Below are 15,978 nucleotides of genomic sequence, written 5' to 3'. Positions count from 1 at the left end.
GCATATATTGAAACTACAGTATGATGTGATAGCAGTTACAAGGTTTTTGGGTGTTAAGAGTAGAAAGTGCAGTGAAATGGGTTCCTTTGATAGTGGACGGAAAGCTTGCCATGACCAATCCATGATATAAAAATATAAAAACCTTAATATTTATGTTATCATTATTGCGTTAATGTGACTGAGTTTAGTATGGTGGGTACTGAGTTCTCTGCTTAATATATATATTAAAAAAATAGGTACTCTTTACCTAGATGGGCGCCCGCGATTGAAATCGCGGGCGTCGGGGGTAAAAATCGCGGTCATCGCGGGCATCGCGGGTAAATCGCGGGTACATAAAAATCTGCTACCCGCGATGACCGCGATTTTCCCATAGGGAACAATGTTAAAAAGGCTGATTGAGCGCGATTTTCATGTAAAATGCCTCAATGCCCGCGATTTGGCCATAGGAATCAATGTTAAATGGGCCACAGAGCCCAAATAGGCACAATTAACCCTTAAATGTCCCCCCAAATTTTTAACGCCACCCCACGATCCACGCCACGCGTCCTCCGACCTTTTCATGCCCTACTATCCACTAGGGCGTGGAGTGAGAATAGAATAGTGTGGCGAGCGCAGCGAGCCACCGCGCCCGAAGCGTGGCGAGCGCAGCGAGCCCCGCGAGGGGACGCGGATACCTTCACAGGTAGACGCGTCCCCTCGCGGGCTTCACGGACACCTGTGAAGCCCGCGAGGGGACGCGTACAACTGTGAAGGTATCCACGTCCCCTCGCGGGGCTCGCTGCGCTCGCCACGCTTCGGGCTCGGTGGCTCGCTGCGCTCGCCACACTATTCTATTCTCACTCCACGCCCTAGTGGATAGTAGGGCATGAAAAGGTCGGAGGACGCGTACCGCCGCCCCTCGCGGGCTCGCTGCGCTCGCCACGCTTCGGGTTGGCGTGGATCGTGGGGTGGCGTTAAAAATTTGGGGGGACATTTAAGGGTTTATTGTGTCTATTTCGGCTCTGTGGCCCATTTAACATTGATTCCTATGGCCAAATCGGGTCCATTGAGGCATTTAACAGTAAAATCGTGTCCATCGTGCCTTTTAACATTGATTCCTATGGCAAATCGGGAGCATCGCGTCGCGGGCATCGCGGATACATTTATGGCCGGCCGCGACGCGACCGACAAGATTTCCATGTTTAACATGGGTTTCAATGGGAAATCACGGGCATCGCGTCGGTCGCGTCGCGGCCACACATAAATGTACCCGCGATCACCACGACGGGCGCCCATCTAGGTAAAGAGTACCAAAAAATATATAAATATATATATATATATATATACAGGGGCAAACGCAGGATTTTCAGAAGGGGGTTTCCAGAGAGGGGCGGAGCAAAGCACGGAGACGGACATTTAGGTGACCTAGTATATGCCGGGTCAGTTAAAGTATTATAGATAAACCAAATGTATATAAATAATAATAAAAAAAAATATATATATATATATATATATATATAGAGAGAGAGAGAGAGAGAGAGAGAGCAGTGTAGACCCCTGGGCATAGCAATGTATTGGGGCCCCTACCGATCCTCCAGCGGTAGGGGTGGGGGAAGATTTGATGTCCCGCGGGTGGTAGGGGGTATTATATCAACCGCTCAGCATGTAGGGCCTGGATCAGTAATTTCCACTAATTACCCCTTTACTGCACAGATGGTGGGAGATGAGGTGGGAGAAGGGGACATTGGGCTGAAAGAAGGGGCCCTGATACATAACTTCCAGGGTGGTAGAGGATGTTTAATATGCAGAGACGGGGTGTATAGTGGAGTGGGCTTATTATTCATAATTTTCTGGTGAGAGGATAGCTTACTTGACTGCTGATATCTCCAGTTACCGTAAATAGATTTCTTAGCTTTTAATGGAAAAACTAGAGAATCACACCTACCAAATGGTACTGGGGACTAGGGGATCAGAGTTCAGGAGGCAAAGCAATCTGCCAACGAGTATATAAAACTACATACCAGGTGTGTGGAGCTGGAGCAGTAACCAGATGCTGGAAGGCTGATATCTCTGGTTCCAGGCATAGTAGAGACACGATGCTAGTGTCCATCCAAGGGGAAGAGTCCCAGCTTTTGGAATATACCCTCAGAAAAACTCTAAGTCAGAAAGAAACTGAAATATCTGACTGGGAAGAGCAATTACCAGGCTTGGATGGGGACCACTACTTTGAAGTCAGATATCTGCGGTTCCCGAGGGCCGATTTTTAAAATTCTTGTACCCATGGAAAGAGGGGAGCCTCAGCTTTCAGACTAGGGTCCATAGAGTCCTAGGGGTGTTTCTGGGTACTCAGAAACCCCCCCTGTGTGCGCTACTGATATATATATATATATATATAGCAGGTAGAGTATTCCCAAGTGACCGTAGGAATGATGAGTGGCACTCTCTTGTCTTTTTAAAGAAAAAAGGTTTTTAGTGAAGCAAGCAGTTGCTACATAGTCGTCAACATTTCAAGGCAGGCACGCCTTTTCATCAGGACGGGTAACAAATAAAGTGCAAATAGTGCAAATATACTGTATATAGGATTCAGTATTGAATCCCGGCGGTCGGGATCCCGGCGTTCAGAATCCCGACGCCGGAATCCCGACAGCCGAAATGCCGACAAGGGGGGGACGTGGATCGCCCCCCCTTGCGGGCTCGCTGCGCTCGCCACGCAGCGGGCCCGGTGCCTCGCTACGCTCGGCACGCTATTTTATTCTCCCTCCAGGGGTGTCGTGGACACCCCAGGAGGGAGAAAGTGTCGGCATTTCGGCGGTCGGGATTCCGGCGTCGGGATTCTGAACGCCGGGATCCCGACCGCCGGGATCTTAACTGCATCCCCTGTATATATGCTACCATGGCTTTGCATTAAAAGTAAAAAATATTCAAATTATGACTTGATAGCTATCACCTGGTGTGGAGATCACACTAGCCAAGCTCCAAAGTAGTGTGCATGGGGATAGAACACAAGCACACGAATGGTAGGCATTCGGTTGTGCAGCTTCATGTGAAAAGTCTAAGGATCATGTATCATTGCATTCAATTGGACATACCTCAGTTGGTTCTTCATCCCCATTATGCATATTCTGCTTTCACAGCTCTATTATGAAAGTGCCTCACAAGAAATTATTTATATTAGTGGGATCTCACCCCTTGGCTAATGCACTGACAAACAATGGGGTCAATTCAATTAGGTGTGAGTTGGGTCCTGAAAGCAGTTCTCACAGGAAACTGGCACTGCAAATGTTTTTTGAATTGCTTTCTCAGAAGAAATTTGTGGGGATTTTTGTGAACTCCCCTGGGGTATATCAGTTTTGAAACTACTGAAAAATATATTTCCAGAGAGATTTAAATTTGATGTCCATGACTTCCACCATTGATTAAAGTAAAAATTAGCTATCTGGAAAATTTTAGTAACCTCCTGTTTTTTTCTTGTGGTCATTAACAGCCCTCTGTATGGTCTTGCTCAGGGCTGGGCAACACCGGCCCTCCAGATGTTAGTGAACTACACATCCCAGGATGCTTTGCATTAGTTTTGCTATGTGGCCATGCTGAAACTGATGCAAGGCATGTTGGGATGTGTAGTTCATCAACATCTGGAGCGCCGGTGTTGCCCAGCCCTGGTCTTGCTGAATGGTTTTCCCACTTGTTCATGCACCTTTTACAGGTTGAGTTTTGTGGATAAGTCATGTATCCTCTCAATGGGTACTGCATATTGGCATTTCTAATTTTCTCATGCACTGTATCATATGCTAGTTTTATAAGATAAACTCTCTTTCACAAACATTATCCTAATTTAAATGACTTTTTTCTTTTTGTTAGTGTGTCACTGTCACACTCAGCAAATATGGAAGAGTTATCATATGACTTTATACAGTAAGTGAGTGTGGCAGTCCACCACAGAGGTGTCCCTGTGCCCTCAAAGAAGGTCAATTGCAGCTAATGCTGCTCAGAGAAAGAACTGCATTTTTATAGAAACAGCAGGGCTGTGAGGGGTTAACAGACAGCTAGTGTCCCAGCTCCCCTGCACTTGTGACAGGAAGCTGAGAGGTCAGAGGTGATCCCAGCAGCAAGGCGAGAGGGAGGAAGTGTGCAGAGAGTGAGAAGACGTGCTGGGAGCAGGGTGCCTGAGGCTGAGACTCAGGCAGAGAGAGGAGAAAGCCCAGCAGCGTGTGTGCAGTGAATGGAGAAGCTGTTCCCCTGTCCTGCACTGAAGAGGAGATCAGGTGCTGCTGATAGGTGCCAGGCAGCGTGACTGGCCAGCAGAGAGAGACCCAGAGAGGAGTGAGAGACCCAGAGAGGAGTGAGAGACCCTGAAGAGTCATGACCAGCAGGAGCTGGCATCTGCAGCTGAGAGTTAAGGTACAGGAGCACCCCTACCCCCAGGCTGGCCTGCACCCCACATTGGCCCACTTTACCCAGCTATTGAAGTGGCTCTCCACTGCATAGGGGACAACTGTTATTGGGGTGCTGATCACCCTGCGACATTAGCAGCCCAGAGACACCTGCAACACCCCTCTGGCTGCATGCCAGATTTGCCACCACTGCCAAGCCTATATCTACAGCCTTCGTTGTATGTCTAGCAGGGGGTTGCCCTAGGTAACGGGAACCCGCCTGTACCCTATTGAAGGGATTGTTAATTTGCTCTGCCATGCTCGTAGTCAGTGTGCACACTAAGTTAGGTCCTAATTCAAAGTGAGGATATATGTCGACACGTGACTTTGTATGTTGATTCATTTGCCAATAGATTATATTGAGGTTTCTGAGCCATTTAAATTGATTGCTAGATAGAATGATTATTGTTTGATTGTATGCTTTACTGTAGATGTTTGTTCATTGAGTATTTCTTCTTGTCATTTGTCATTGATATATTGCAGCGGTCAATCCGTGTGTTAGTAAATAAATTACTGTCGCTGCTAATCGTGGTAGAGTTGTCTTTTGTGGGACCCTTGGGTTGTGCCGTTCCCTGCCACAGGTTCCCCAGCAGAAGCCCCGAAGAATCCAGAAGCCGCCGCCGTCACCAGCTCCAGATTAAGGTACGTCATCTTGCACCACACCGTACAGGGGCACTGTCACATGAGAAACACCAATGGACTGTATTGTAGACCTATAAGTCTGTATATACTCTATACTATTATCTACAGTAAAATATACAGTATTTGTATGTAAATTACTATTGTTTCTTTGAAAATGATAATTGTGATATTGTCCACAATTATCGTCGCATTAGGCTTTCAGCTCATCAATAAATGTATTGATTAAAATATACTTTTGTTTTTACAAAAAATATGTAAATATTTTTATGTTTAGTATTATTCTGCCATTTATTAGAGATTTTAAGCCCATTTAAATGCACTATTACTCCAATAGATACAATTTTACCTTTCACTTTTAATGATTTATTATCATATAGGTCGCTCCCCCCCTCTCGCCATAAAATGATTGATTGCCTTAGTAGCTGCAGGAAATTTAGCTCACACTGGATATTCTGTCGATATTCCCTGTAAAGTGGATTACATTATTCTAGGTGATTGGTCCAGAGATAAATCCAAAGCCACTCTCTTGCCCTTTACTTACAAACATTTCCATGGTTTATCTTTCACAGTTAGTCACAGTCCACCTTTGATCTTGAGTTTCCAAGTATGTAGATAGTAAAATCTATGGGACCGGCAACTGGCGGACCGCGGTCCATCTCCGGACCGCGGAAGCCAGATCTCCGGACCGCCAATTACCAGGATGGCGGGGGACGCGGACACACAGATCTCCGTCTGACCCCATCTGGTGCCGGGACTGCAGCCGTCAGGAGGTAACTGCAGACGCTCCCTCCCGCGGCTGTGAGTGCTGCTGCACCCACCCCACTGGGAAAGACGAGGGGGCTGAGAAATTGTAGCGCAGCGCTATATGCCACCGGGCGGCGGAGCGGGAAGCGCTGCTGAATTTAAAAAGACTGGCCGGACGCTGATTCAGCCAATCAGCGTCCGGCCAGTCTTTTCAAATTCAGCAGCGAATCCCGCCCCGCCGCCCGGCTTCACATAGCGCTTCAAGCTGCTGCCAGTATCAGGGGCACCGGGGCTGCCGCTCTGAGGTGAGACATGATGCTGCCAGACCCAAGCTCACAGCCGGCTGCCCCCATTAGAGAGAGAAGGTTGCTCAGGAACACCCCTCACCTCCTGGGGTTGGGCAGAGAGTCGCGCCGCACAGCCTGATTTCCCCGGTGATCCTGTGCTGCTGCTGCAGGATGACGACAGAGAAGTGACTTTTGTCGACATGAGTCTGGCAGCGGCGGCAGCTCCTTGTCCCCACCGGCTGCTGAGAGTGCTGCTCCTGTGTGGAAAGTCACATCCAGGTGCCATGGCAAAGCTCAGGGTGGCTTATATGAATACTCAGGTTTGTTTCTGCACATAGGGGTGTGGGGTGGTTATGTGTGTGGGGGTGGGGCGGGACGCAGTGAATTATTTTGCCCAGGGGCCCTCACTGATGTTGAGACAGCCCTGTACACAGCCTCATACACCCCGCAGCTCCCATTGACATTACGCACAGAGAGCCACTGCGCTATTTGCCAGGTGCACTGGGGGAAATATACAGGATTCCCCCCCCAAAAAAACCCTTGACTTGAAGAGGTCTGTGCTCCCCCACTGGTGGGGGCTGCTGTTGAGAACTGTCAAGCACTCTCTGTGCAGTCAGAATATTTCTAATTATTTTGATCGAGGTCCACAAAACACAAAATCTAATATCTGAGAATATATATATATATATATATATATATATATATATATATATATATATATATATATATATATATATAAAATGATATTTGATTTTGTGGACCTCGATCAAAATAATTCGAAATATTCGGACTCCGTTAAAAATTACTTGCCTACCCCTGATCTATATACTTGGAAAATGTGATTCAATCACTGATTGTTTGATTAATTTACATAGGGCCATATTCAATGAGAAAAATTTGCCGTGTTTTATGGCGAGTTTGTGCTATTTTCGCGTTGGAAGGAGCATTTTGCTCTCCAAAAGTGAACCACCCTATTCAATGTGATATTTTCGCCGTCTTTCTAAGTGATTTTCACCGTGTCTCTCCGTGTAGCAATTCTCCATCTTTTCATGGAGAACTGGAATGTGAACTTTTAAACTAAAAGTTTTTTTTTTTTTATTTTGGTGTCAAAAAATCAGGAATTTTTTTTCTGTGAAGGGGCATGTTATTTTTATTCATGTGCTTATAGCACATGAATATATATTTAATTTAATTTTTTTTTTTTTACACAGAGCAGCCAGCAGGGGGCCGGAGCTCTCGAGCCACTCATTAGATATTCATATATTCACTGCACCCGATCATTACATATGCACGATCGGATGCAGTGAATACTGGGTCCCCCGCTGGCTATAGGGGGGGGCAGCTTGTGCTGCCTGGGTACCGGGGAGCCCTCCTCCCCTCCACATATGTTCTGGGGCAGCCAGGGAGACTTTAATCTCCCTGGCTGCCACCGTCCCCCGGCTCCCTGCCAGCTCCCTGCAGCTGACGCTCGTCCACTGCAGGGGTCAAGACTCGCCGCGAGTGGCGGCGAGTCTTAACCACATTGAATAGTGGGAGCAGGAGTGGCAGCGAGCCCTCCGGAACAGGGCCAGTGCATGGCGAGAGAAAAAATCTCTCGCCATGCACGGCAAATTTTTCTCATTGAATATGGCCCATAGTCATGCAATTGGTCAGCATGTTCTAAACATTACAGGTTAGAGAGAACATTTCATTATAAATACCTGCAACAGAGTTGAGTGATCACACCTTTGGTGATAAAATGCATAAACTGACTTATATAACATCCATCAGGGTGTGTGTTATTTCTATATGGATTTAGACCACACATATGAGTTATAGACGAATTTGGAAACAGCATAATGTCTGTTTCTATTCCACAATTAATTTTTATGTCCATTTTTTTTTTTTAAATGATATCACACCAGATCAGTCCACTTCTGTTTGGTATATTTTTAAGAATATAAGATCTGTGTTTAAAAGTAAACACTTTTTTTTAAAGTATGAATGAGTTTATAAACAATTTTTATTTGCTATGTACTTGTTCTAAATTGCATCCAGAAAGCCCCTGCATCTAGTCTTCTTTTTATACGTTTTTTTTATAAGCTTTATCAGTTAATATTTTTGAAATGTACACTGTAAAAAATATATGCTGTATTATATTTGGAAAACATAAAATGATGGGGACTGTAGCAATCAGGGGCATAACTAGAATGTTTGAGGCCCCATAACAACATTTTGCAATGTCCCCTCCTTGTACTGCTGTCGCTACACAGCCCCTTAGGGGGGCAGAAGTAAGAGTAAGGGTAGTGAGAGACAAAGATGGTGCCGGGAACAGAGAGGTAAGGGGGGTGGTCAGGGAGGAATGTAAATGTAAGAAAATGTAAGAAAAAGAGAGATGGTGTTAGAGAGGGAGAGGAGCAAGAGAGAAAGGGAGAGGTATGAGCAGGAGTGAGAGAGAATGTCAGGGAGGGAGGGAAAGGGAGAATGCCATCCTAATCCACCCCATCCACCAATTACAGGTTGCACTGTGCCCCCCCCCCGCCTCTTTCAGCATAAGCTGCTTGTTACCTCCAGCAGTGGCAATGGATCTCCAGATCAGCGCCAGGTCTCCTTAGCAGCAATGTATCTCCTCAGTGGCACAGGGTCTCCACACTAGCATTGGTTCCCCCCACCACCTGCAGTGCCAGGTCTCTTTAGCAGCACTTGGTTTCCAGATCAGTGCTGGGTTGTAGTCTCTGGCTAATCAGCACTGCCAGCCCAGGTCTCCAACAAAGAGCCAGCAGTATGACAGTTGTATCATTTTCACACTAGGGCTGGTCACCAGATAGTGACGTTGAGCCCCGACATTGTCAGAGAGGGGTAGGATAAGGGGAGAGCAGAGGCTGGATTAGCCTTCCCCTTCATTGTCCAAACCATAGCCACTTGCAGCAGGGTGGGCGGGGGGGGGGGGGTACAGAGGGAAGAAATAATGTACAGGATGACAGTGCTGCAGAGTCACTACTTAATAAAAGATTCTAAAGGGTGCAGGGGATTGCCTGCTGAGCCCTTGGACCCCCCAAAGGCTTGGGCCCCATAGCAGTTGCATTCCCTGCGCATAGTTGCGCCACTGGTAGAAATACATCAATAAAAAAAATACATCAATAACAATATTTCAAATGGCAGCTACTGTACGTTGCATGCTCTGAAAAAGCTGATAAATGTTATTCAACAAAGGATATTTAAACTATTTGAAATAAATCACTATTCAAAATAAATCTATTTTTTTTTACTTTAGACTTTACTCATTTAATCCTATTTATCCTATCCTAAAACTATTTCTCACAGAGAGAGGACCCCTTTTTGAGATGTTCTTTATCTGAAACTGTATAAAGTCAATCTGTAATCATTTTAACCAGCATACATTGATTGCTAAGGCGCAAAAATCTGCAGTTCTGATTACAGACCTATAGACATTCACACTGGGTAAAATGTATTCTAGTCATAGCACGTACAGACTCGAGATTTTATTTTTCTTCTATGGGTACCTCACCTCACCAAGTATAACATTGCAAAAAGATGCAATACCATTTCCAAGAGATTTCTGTATATTTCGCTACATACATCTATGCGACGGTATGAGCTTACAAAAATGAAGGGTCTCAGGTTTTATTGTATTCTATATAAAATATAGTTCTTCATCTGGTTCAGTAGTTTTAATTAATAAAGTATCTCCAGAAAAATGATTTATGTAAAATTAAATAAAACTTCAAGATATTTTTTACGTAAAATTTAAAAAACAAATCAATGGTGACATTTAATAGGATGCGATTTTTCGACTTTTGGAGACAAGTTTTCTGAAAATCGCACATTTAATAGGATGCGAACTGCAGTAAGAATAGCACTTTTTGCTGTGAAAATAGCACATTCTGACCTGTCCATTTTTTATCACACCTCAATTCGCATCCAAAGCATTCATCTTCATATCTGGTCAGCCCAGGCAGGGACCCTGGAGGAGTGGGGACCCCCAATAAAGCCCCCCATCCAGAGTTACCCCTGGCCTTGCTGAAGCCCAGCGTTGTCCCCAGTGCCCCTGGGGTGGTGGGCACTGAGCTGATAAATGGTTAATATTAGATAAAACTATTGTGTAATGTTGTGAAACTACAAGTCCCAGCAAGCCTGCACCACATGCAGGGACTTGGAGAACCACACTGAATTTCAATGCCAAGCAATCATGTCCTTGCACATATTTAGTGCAAGTTACATGTTATTTCCCCAGTAGTGCCAGTTATAGATGTTCGCAGTAGGTTTTTAGCCAAAATTAAAAAAAGTATTTTGGAATAATTTGATAACAGATATTTGGATAAGGGATGCTCAACCTGTATTTGAATTTTACCTTTAATTCATTATCACCCTCCCCTAATTTATCAGCTATATAGTTGTGTAGAAAAACTCCCCTGTGAAGTCATGTTAGCATAAACACAGGTACGAATGGTATAAAAGCAAACCTATTATAGAATGGTTTCACATAAACTTTTGCAGTGTATTATTGATTGACCATCAATGTTTCCTTTTTCCTTTTTGACCATTAAGATTCTTCTGCCATTTTACACTAATTTGCTGGACTCAGTCTTATTACCAGTATTATTGTAAGTACCGGATTCTTTTCAGTTGCAAAAGATAAAAACTAATGTCTTATTTTGCCTTTTATGAGGTACTGGAACTCAACGTAAGCAACATTACTTTAAGTTAATAAAACACATGGAGATGAGGTTGTCTGGGACATTTATTGAAGGACTAAAGAAGCAAAATTTCTCAGATTTGAACATTTCAATAGAGGGAAAATGGACATAATATATGTGAGGTACACACCATGTCATGATGGTTAATATATCATAATTAAAATTATGGGCCATTACTAGACCTAGGTGGGCTCCATAACAAAGTTTTAAAAAAAAAACCATCCGCTCCTACTGATGAAAAGGAATGATTCACCGTCAGCAGAGTGCTGCAATACTGCGACACATTTGCTCTCCTGTTTCATTTCTCTTCACTGACTGATATAGGGATGTACATCGAAAGCCCATCATTAAATTATGGCTGGGCATCTGCAATCGAATCTTTTGGTAAGATGGTAACTGACCATTTTATCAAAAGAATTCGATAGAAAAAAATTCATATGATTTGTGCATGCACAGAATTTTTTTTGGCATGCTCAACATCTGCAGTGTGGCTTGCTGGGGACAGAACCTTCACAACACCATCAAATGTTTACCATTCAATCATAGCTAACATCAGGATGCTGGCATCGAAAAACACTACTATCAGAACAAAAACATTGATTGTTAAGAACCATTGGTATGCAATCACCATCTCTAGACTGAGGCTGGGAGGATTTGTGGCTGTGGTTCAGAGATGTCCCAGCAGGCTCAGCATGGTCATGTTTCCTCTCAACATCAGTGAGGAGTCTAAGCTTGTTGGATAGCAGATGTGTCTGCAGCAGCACAATAATAAATCAGAAATCATCCACTGAGTTTAAAAGGTGGGGCTTGCCAGAATGCCCCTGCTAGTGAGCGCTGGTGGAGAGGCGCTCCATCTGACTGGGACGCACAAGCATCACAGTTTTCAGGCGGCGGGCGACACAAACCCTGCCCTTCTTCACTTCAGGTAAATGGGCAGGGTTAGGGGGTGCGGGGAGGTGGCAGGGACTGGCGTGGAGCTCCGTCAGAAGGGGATGCACGAGTGTCTCATGTGCACGTCCCCTTCCGGTAGCTGGCGGGAGCTTGCAATCCGACCACGAGACCCACACTGAATGAGAGCAGCTCCCTCTGTATATGCACAGTAGGTGCAGGGGAGGGCAATTCCCCAATGGATGCCCGGGTCACATAACAGACTCATTCTCTGCACATACTGTATACAAGACAAAGCTTTCTTTCTTGTTTTACTTGATTACACCCTTTAAGTCAATGTCTAAAACACTTTAACGTTTACCATTTTTCGTACCTTTTTATATGCTATCCAGTCAAACACTCGATCGATATCTGTAGCCTTTAGAACCTCCTGAGAAACTGGATGTGAACTGGCCAATCCATCTATTAGCATCACTTCATGTAGGACATCTGTCAGAAACCTTTGTTTTTCCTGAAATATTTACACAATGACATTAGCATTAGTTTAATTGGCATGGTCTTATATTTTCTACTTTCCATTCCCATTTTGATAGATAGATAGATAGATAGATAGATAGATAGATAGATAGATAGATAGATAGATTTTACTGTATATAAATATAAATTTATGACATTACAAGAAACATTTACATCATTTTTATTAGATTACATGTTTTGTTTTGCATGGCATTTTGTGCTAGACAGTATTCTGAGGTACATAAAAGTAACAATAAAAATAACAATAACTGTGAAGAGAATTTAAAAACCATATAAATATTTATGGATCCCAGTAGCAATACTAGAAAATCCAAAATGTTTCTTTGGTGTCTTACTGGTAAATTGACATCTGTAGGGTCACAACAGGATTTTTAAAAATTAAGAGTGGAGTTATACTGAACATGGGATGTTGCCCATAGCAACCAGCACCCACCTCAAATGCACCTAGAAATGGGTGGCATTGGACAGATGCCCAGTGTGCCTATGGGGGGGTATTCAATCTGGGGGTCAAGGCTGCTTGACCGAGAACACGCAGGCGGGATTCAATGTCCCATCCGGCAGTGGGACAAGAAAGGGGTGTGGCCGCGAGTTGCTGCTGAGAAAAGGTGAGCTACAGCCAAAGCTCGTCACTGCCCAGCCGTTCTTGGCAGAACGTGCCAGACTGCTTGTGAAGTCAGGCTGTTCTGCCGAGATACCCTGTTCAATGCTGTCGGGGAAGACAGCATTGAATAGGACCCGGCAGCCATCTCCCCCTCAGGAGATTTTCGCCGGTGATTGAATAGCCCCCTATATGTTAAAATGGTCCTGTCCTGAGAACTATAGTACAAATTGAGGCATAAATATCCTGTGATATTAACATAAAAATGTAAATGCTGATATTACAATAATATATCTTTGAGAACTGTTTTAAATTGTATTTGATCATCAAAACTTTAATTTTTGTGAGGTTATACTAGATGAACAGAGGTCATGCTGCTGTAATTCCAAAGAGTAAATAATATGTAAAGCTAAATATTATATTTAAAAGCTAGATTAGATTACAGGTCATGAACATACTTTCTTGGATGACATTCTAAAGCTATGCACAGATATCCATTTCTAATATATTCATAATTGGAATTATTATATTGTAATTCAAGATTTGTTCTCCAAAAGATGAGCAGCAGTTAAACATTTTTAAATTAAGCAAGTTCACCTGAAATATTTGACGATGATATGCCATATAATAATGAACTGTTATGCTTTTTTCCAAATTCCAATTATGAATCATTAATATATTTAAACCGAGTAAAGTCATAAAACAGATACTGTAAGTGTAATGACATACAAGCTCAGATGTTCATTTACTCAAGGTTGTACAATGTAATAGATGCTCACCTTTTGCTGAATTTATTCTAATTTATTCTACAACTTATTTCTACACATGTTAGTACAATGTATAGCAACGTCAAGTTAATATAATTTTGCAGCGAAATGCTGTAATATAGTTTATGTCATGTTATAAGAATAACAGATCAATTATTTAACTAATTATTTAGAAAACTGCAGTACTACCCCTTTATACCAAATAATTGTTTAAGACAGATGTATTATAAGAAATGTAGTATTAATGGAAGATGGTAGATTTGTTTATTATAGTTCTTTGTATAGTGATTATACAAAGCAGCTTTTAGATATTGAATTAAAAGAACTATGTTGTGTATACTTTAAGTTCTTGTTCTTAGATTTAAAAAAATATATATTGTAAACCAATGTTTATGAGTGTCTCATAAGAATGCTAGCACCTCTTAAGCCCCGTACACACGTGGGAGATATATTGCTCAGTTTCTCCTTTTCATCAGCGACCAGAGATGGTCGCTGATGAAAAAGAAACTGCCGGGGGAGCCCGGCAGTGGTAATCAGCTGGTCGCAGGAGCATGTTCCTGCAACCAGCGATCACTACAGGGGTAAAAACGGGAGCGCTCACCCATAGTGGGCAATATGGTTGCTTAGCGACCATATTTCCCGCGATATTGCACAAAATCGCCCCTGTGTGTACGCACCTTCACAGGCCTGACCCACCTGGTACTCTTCTGGTGTATTATTTTAGTGTTGCTGTCAATTTATTATATACATGTTCCAAATACTCTCTCCTGGCCACTAAGAATAGTGATTCTATACTAACTAATACCCCCTACAATCTCTTTGTAGGTGAGAGCTGTTGTACTTTGATTGCAGCTACACAGTGTTTATTTTCAGGTACATTACCAAATATTGTATTTATAGAAAAAATAGAGCTGCATATCGGACTTAGAATGAGTCAGAGACCTGGGGACAGAGGCACAACAAAATCTGGGTCCCAACAGGAAAATACATGATCTGTACACTGGTTTAGAACAAACATTTCCAAACACAGTTGTAGTCCAGAGGGAACCTAAAAAAGCCTTAAGAACCAATGGGATAAAGTCTGGACAAACAGCTTACCAAAAACATGACCTGGAGAAGAAGATACTGATTGTAGTAAACAAGCAGCTGGTGGCAATGTCTGGCTTTGAGGTACTTTCAGACATTGATAAGCACCATACCTCCCAACATGACCCTCTCCAGGAGGGACACAGTGCTCTGCTCCTGGACTTCCCTCTGAATGTATGATTGCCATCACCTGGTATGAACAGGTTAATTGATAAGAAAAGGTGTTTCTCCACAGGTGATGGCAATCATAAATTTACAGGGAAGTCCAGGAGCAGAGCATTTTGTCCTTCCTGGAGAGGGTCATGTTGGGGGGTATGAAGCACTGCAGCACCAATCATAACAGATGGGTGAAAGTGTGCCTATAAATACAGTTGCCAACATGCTAAGAGCAGAATGCAGATATAGAAGTGGGGAAAAAAGAAGAAACAAGTGAGCTCTGATTTGTAGTGCACTATAGATATTAGTTTGTTTTAAAGTATATACATATTAAAAGTTATAACATAAACGGCCATTGACCAATAATAGAACATGCCTGTTTCCCCAGTCATTTCTAAGAGTAGAGAATATGTCAAAGGAGCTACAATACGGCTTTAAATATTCATCCTAAGCAGCCTCTCCTTTATCTAATCAGTGGATATGTTTTGATATTTCTACTTTCAAGGCACTTTAATCGTCAACCATATTGTGTTTTTATGTTGGAATTTCTATTTAGCTTTGCATACTTCATTTGCTCTCATGTATCTGGATTATCTTTTTTTCTTCTGTCCTCTTTGTTAGTTTCAGTCTTACATCCCTTGCCTTTTCTGTCAGAGCACAGGATAAAACAGCATAGCAAGCTGTTCATTGGCAAGACAAAGTTCAACAAAAGGACATTTCAGATTATGCCCCAATGTAAAAGTAGTAGAAATGTGCGAGTTTGGTTTTACCTAGATTTACTCGGTTCTCAAAGCTGGATCTTATTGGCTATCGGCTGTCACATGTTTTCGATAATTAATAAGAGCCTGCTTTGAGAATCCAAGTAAATCCAGATAAACCCTAACCCACACATCACTAAAAAGTATGTATATATTCCATACTTCCACAAGTATTGTTTGCCATCTTGCCCTGCTCTTATTGGTCTGCTTTACAGAACTATGCACTCCATGTGTCTCACAAAAGCTGACATATTTTTTTATACTGACCATAAATCTTACTTGGTTTCTTAGGGGTAGATTTATGAAGCAGTGATAAGAAAGGAGAAGTGATAAAGTGCCTGGTACTTTATCATTGGCCAATCAGCTTCTGACTGTTAAGTTACAGGCTGGGTTTAAATAGGAGCTGATT

The 15,978-nt window shown here is 43.0% G+C and overlaps 1 protein-coding gene across 1 annotated transcript in view; it reads right to left on the bottom strand.

Annotated features, from left to right (window-relative positions):
• The window catches only part of TRHDE (thyrotropin releasing hormone degrading enzyme), a 619,915-nt gene that overhangs the window by 224,469 nt on the left and 379,468 nt on the right, over positions 1 to 15,978 (bottom strand). The window contains exon 6 of the mRNA XM_083182555.1: positions 12,041 to 12,178. Within this exon, the coding sequence (XP_083038681.1) occupies positions 12,041 to 12,178 (138 nt within the window). The remainder of the gene's footprint in view (positions 1 to 12,040; positions 12,179 to 15,978) is intronic.

Source organism: Crinia signifera, chromosome 4 (genome assembly GCF_055691185.1).
Source record: "Crinia signifera chromosome 4, ASM5569118v1, whole genome shotgun sequence".
Taxonomy (NCBI): Eukaryota; Metazoa; Chordata; class Amphibia; order Anura; family Myobatrachidae; genus Crinia; species Crinia signifera.
The sequence above is the reverse complement of the archived record's forward strand: the minus strand, read 5'-3'. Positions and strand labels throughout refer to the sequence as shown.